This window comes from Eptatretus burgeri, chromosome 6, assembly GCF_056783735.1.
Source record: "Eptatretus burgeri isolate ZD-2024b chromosome 6, Ebu_testis_v1, whole genome shotgun sequence".
Lineage (NCBI taxonomy): Eukaryota > Metazoa > Chordata > Myxini > Myxiniformes > Myxinidae > Eptatretus > Eptatretus burgeri.
Window position 1 is genome coordinate 29996524 of NC_140966.1, and position 5601 is coordinate 30002124.

Sequence of the window (5601 nt, forward strand, 5' to 3'; positions counted from 1 at the left end):
TCCAGCTTAAGCATCTCTTTGTGAGCCTTACACGTCCTGTTTAGAACACAAGATCCTACATAATATATAAAATAAAAAAACAAAAAAAAGGAAAACCAAGAGCTGTCAGTGGATCGAGTGTTGTTCGACCTTTTTGTCGTTCAGTGAAACTTGGTTTGACTAACCTGTCATCCCAGAATCCTCTCCCCACCACCAGAGACGATGCCGATAGCTCAGATGTCAAGGATTAACCATTATCCAAAGGATAAATGACAAGCACAAATCATTCAACTCGAAGCTAAGGACACAACACAATGAGAAGGAAGAAAGCCAACATGTGTTAACCCATATTTCTTGTTATCAGGGGCAATAAATCACACAATTGTAAACAGAGCCTGCTGGAACATCTACATGCTGTTTGTACTTTGCATAGTTTGCTGCCAACGTATTAGGATAGGGATTCACGAGCCCACGATTTGGCCAGGGTCCACCGGCCTGGCCCACGAACGGGGACTCGCCCCACGAGCGAGCTCAACAGGTCATGGCAAGCAGGCGGCATGAGAGCTGGGCTTCTCAAAGCAGTGTGCGGGGGTATGAAACCACAGTGAGGTATGTCGAGGGAGGAGGGTGGGGCTGCTCACAAAAAAAAATCATGGAGAAGATGGGAACTCCCCACAGAAGGGTGGGTGCACACCAGACACACACAAACAAGAAATAATAAATAAAAGAGACCCACTGGGGTGGAACCCTTTAACAGCCGACACGCCTCGCTGCAAATCCCCTTTGTTTAGCTCCCAAAGGATATTAATCTGTGGAGACCAACCCTTGTACCTTGGAGGACAGGCACGTCCCACATCACGCCAGCCCCCAAGGCCCTCATTTCAAATACCATCACACGCTTCACGCGTCCTTTATGGTACTTCCAGGACAACCCAGTGACCTTGGTGGGATTGAAGACCGGGTGCCCAATTCGCGACAGGTAGACGTAAGAATGGGTCATCGAGTCCCTTCGGAAATCATGGATGGGTTGTTCCGCAACAAACGTGTTGACAGATTGAGGACCAAGAAGGATTCATTGTTTTTAGTGATCGAAAGCCATCGTGATGGGGTTCTAGATGTGCATCGGTCGCGCCTGGGACATCTAGCGTACTTCACACACATTTCCAGACGGAGAGATCAGGATTTGAACCTGGAATCGTTAACACCAAAATAACTTGTTTTTAATGGATGTGAAGGAGCACGTTGAACATGCATTTCATGTGAACCGGGGAGTGTGTTCAGGAGAGGGCGAACCAGTCCGACGGGTTCACGAAACCTTGGTGAACACAGAAAAAGGTTCACGATAAGACCATGGGTGTTCCGGACCAAGGCTCCATAAATAAAGCATCTGGTCTTCGACGAAATCCGAATGAGGGTCTATGATTAACACACAAATCGAATGAAATATGTATGAAATGACAAAATCGTTTATGACAAGGGATAAATGGCTGACCCCTTGAGCCCCTCCTTCCTCCACAAGCAGCAACATGTGGCAAAGGAACTTCAAACGGTGTTATGACAATGCACGAGGTCCTTCGACTGCTGGCTCCAGGACCTGCGTGCTTGGTGACCTTTTTGGAACCATGGCCCCAAGCAGAAAAAAAAACAAAACAAAACATTTTATTCTATTATTTTATTCGTTTTATTACAATAAATATATCTTGGAAAAAAAATAATAATAATAAAGCACAATTGAAGCAAAGAAAAAAAAAAGTTTAAAAAAATTTAATCTGTAGTATGTATAAGAAGCGACGGACACGAAGGATGAAGGATGTAAAAGGGGTAGACTGACAAAGCACCCGCAGGGATTACAGCAAAACCAAATAACTTACACCAACAATAATAATAATAATAATTATACATATATGACATTAGGCTTTGGTGTGGTGTGTTTGTGTGTGCGAGTGTGTAGCAAAGCCATCCTTGGCAACACCAGTTTAGCTCTGTTCCCATAGGTTTGCACTTACATAATACTGCAGGACGTGTTAACGCCTCAAAGCTAGGCTCCAGCAAGTGAAGCTCAAGATAAAAACTTCAGAAATCCACACGATGTGGCTCAAATAAACAACAAAAACACTTTCCTTCAAGTCAATAATCTTTAAGGCAATTCATGTCAGGCTTGTCATCCACCACCCCCTCAACCACAATGCTCTCTTCCCACTCCATAACTGTGCAAGTCAAAAGGAAACAGGGTTTGGTCGATGTACTTACAAAGGCAACCGAGAGTGGAAATAAAATAATAAAAGAGGAGGTTTCAAGATGAATGAGGATGAGGAAAGCGCTCAGCCTGGCTGCGTCCACCTCCACCTCCTTTAAAATCCTCAAATTCCTCCGGATGTAAACGTGCTACTGGGCTGGGATAGGGAGTGTGGACCCGAACACAGGCCGTGGGCGTGAGGGACACAGGCCGACACAATGTTACGAAGCCAGCTGCAGTCACTTGCGCAACACCGAGCTGGCTCATGCATCCGCCCGATGGCCGGAGGTAAAGGGGGGCAACGATGCGGAGCGGGGCGATGGGAGTGGAGAAAGAGGAACACTTCTGGGAGGAGGATGCGGGACTTGAAAAGGAGGCACTTTGAAAACCCCGCTCATGAAAAAAAAAAACAATGAAATAAATTGATAAAATAGTGTTCATCCTTTCATCTTAAAATCATCGAAACCCACACGTCCCCTTTTTTTCAGCATCTTCTTAAATACGCCCGAAACATCCATCCGAGTCTGGAGCATCATCTCCAAGATGATCACGTTCAGAACAAGACAAAGAATAACCAGCTGGTTGTGGAGTTAGAGGTGGACAATTGAGGTGTTCCAAAATAATTACCCAAAAGCTAATCGAGGAGGTACAGATACCTGTGGGTGAAATCAAAGGCAGGTGATTGTGCCAGAAAGGTCCCCCCCCCCTCCCAACACACACCTTACATCAAATCATTTAAAAGGTACGAGTGTCAGTGTAATACCTTAACAGGGTCACAATGGTGGTGATGTGCGCACATTCTCCCCAAAACCAAATCATTAAGTACAAAACCAGGCTGGACAGTAACTAGTAACTAACGATAGGCACTGTGGTTAAGAGTGTAGTTAAACGGCTGTATTTGATTGATGTACAGGGTCACTAAAGCAGTTACACAGGTAACAGACAGGCACACAAGGAATGGAGGGCACTTGAAAATGAAAACTTCGTTCTTGTTTTGTTTTTCTTTTTCTTTGAGTAAACTTGCAAGTCCTTTGGATGGCTTTCGCTTGTACCTGCCAGGTAAAGCAGCTAGTGTCCATACTAAAAGCCCTCATCAGTGGAGGTGCGACGGTTGCTTGGTATCGAGTCCATGCTGAGGGGTGCACTCAGACTGGAGAGAGGTCCTTATGAACTCCAATTTAAAAAAAAAAAATCACAGCAACGTCTGTCAGAGTACTTGGACAAACTGTTTTGAGGCGTCATCCTGCCTCCACGACAACGCAACCTTGGATGCAAGACGACCTTGGAGTCAGAAATTTCGATCAGTTCACGAAGTTCACCAAGGCGGGTCGGCTGCTCGGTGCAGCAACCGGTCCTTCAGAAACCCTGCATTTGCTGGTTGATCATAAGCCGGCAACCGCTGTTCACGTGTTTCATCACCTTCTGCTTGAGGCTGGCGACCTGCTCGCGGAGGGCCCCTGCCGTCGTCGCCAGGTCAGAGTTCTGCGCCTTGAGGGCCTTGACGCGGTCTTCGAGTCTGGCGATGCGCTCCAGCTTGCGTTTGCGGCACTTGGACGCGGCGATGCGGTTTCTCAGGCGTTTGCGCTCGGCCTTGATGCGTTCCTGGGTTTCCATGTCGATGGGCGAGAGCGGCGGAGGAGACGAGCCCAGTTCGGGCACCGTTTGCGGCTCCTCCTTGAGAGCCGTAAGTCGAGGGTGAGCCAACGGGAAGGCGCCAAAACCGAAGCCTTGTTGCGATTGGTGAGGTTGTTGTTGGTGTCCGTAGCTGTTCAATGTGGCGTAAACGGGTGCCTCGCTCGTCCCAGGTCCCACAGACTGCTGCTGCTGCTGCTGCTGCTGCCCCCCAGGTGCGCACACAGCAGCTGCGGCAGCCACGGCCGCGGCCACCGCGGCTGGTGACGCGGCACCGCTCAGCTGGTTCTGCTTGTGCAGTTCCTCCAGCGCTTTGACGAACCCGTCGGCGAAGCCCTCCTGCTCGTCCGTCACGTTCCGCGGACACAGGAACTGCGTGGGGGTCGGTGTGGTGGTCACGAGCCCGTTGCCCGACTGGATGATCAAGTGCTCGAGCTCGGGCGACGCGAGCTTCAGGAGACCCCCCTGCTGCTCAGCGGCGCGAAGGTGCGGCTTGAGGCTCCCACTGGGGTCGTGCAGGTTGAGCGTAAGCTTCTTCTTGGCTGCGGCGGCGACAGCAGCGACAGCAGCTGCTGCTGCCGCGTGAGAAGACACGGAGGACGAGCTGCTGGAGGAGGAGGCGGCGGACGAGACGCTGGCCGCGGACAGGACGAAAGGCATCGCCGACTCTGCTGGTCCGAAGGCTACGTTGAGCGCGTCATCGTGGTAAAAAGGCGCTTCCATCCTCGGGTTCATAGACGCTCGGGAGGGCTGGGTTTGTGAACACGGGGAGGGGACGGCAGAGGGCGAGTCCACCGGCCCCACACCCTGCCGGGAGCCGCCTATAGCCCGGGGTGACAGTCTTCAGCTAAGTAAGCGTCGGCTTGGAGCTGCGAGGCGGAGGGACAGTGGGAGGAAGCGGCAAGAAGGGCACGGGACGCGCTGCTCCCTTACTGCAGCCAACCTGGGACGCAAGGACGGGCAGGTTTGCCTGTTACCGCTTTTATAATACTCCGGTCACGGGATTTCACCCCCTCCCCCTCTCCCCCAACCGCCGCACCGTAACGGCGTCACTCCGCCCAATGTTTTATATGTTAGCCGCTTTGCTCCGCCTCGAATCGGCCCTGAAATAGCAATGATGTCACGGATGCGTGCAGCCATTGGACGACACTGACATCACTGCGCGGCCTTGTGATTGGGCTACGATGTCCGCTCCGCCCTCCGTCGCTCTGGCAACGAGCAAATAGCGCGGTGCGTTGTGGGATGACGTCTTCCTTCTTCCCCCGACTTCCGGCGAGCACGAGCAACGAGCTGTTATGATTGGGTTGTCGGTGTCACGTGGGATGTGTCTCGGAATTTTTTTTTAAATAAAGTTTTGATTTCTTTACCGAACTCTCTGTGATCGTTCTTAAACCTGGTGGTTATCCACGTGAGCACGTTTAACATACAACCGATCCACGTCAGATGATCATATGTCAGTTAAGTAACAATAATAAACATATTCACCGATAACTTTGAACGTGTCGTTAAGTTTAAAAACTTTTCTGTGCCCCGCAGTTAATTCTTGGCTGTTAGCAGTTAGGGTCACGTGCTCGATTTTTAAAATCTACCACGAACTTTTACTCGTAACGAACTTTTTTTGGTTTTTTTTCATCGCCTTCCACTCGCAGCCCAAAATCATTTTCACTTTTCGAGGATAAGCTTCGATGCGTCGACTGTAAATAACGCCCTCTGTTCGATGGCGATGGCGTACGTCGAGGCTCATTGAGCTCGGA

General features: G+C 50.2%; 1 protein-coding gene across 1 annotated transcript; it reads right to left on the reverse strand.

Annotated features, from left to right (window-relative positions):
* Positions 1-1636: 1636 nt before the first annotated feature.
* LOC147024476 (transcription factor Jun-like) lies at positions 1637-4910 on the reverse strand. The gene has a single exon (XM_085884437.1). The coding sequence runs from the start codon at positions 4580-4582 to the stop codon at positions 3572-3574; it is 1011 nt and encodes a 336-aa protein (XP_085740563.1). The 5' UTR covers positions 4583-4910; the 3' UTR covers positions 1637-3571.
* Between the last annotated feature and the right edge of the window lie 691 nt (positions 4911-5601).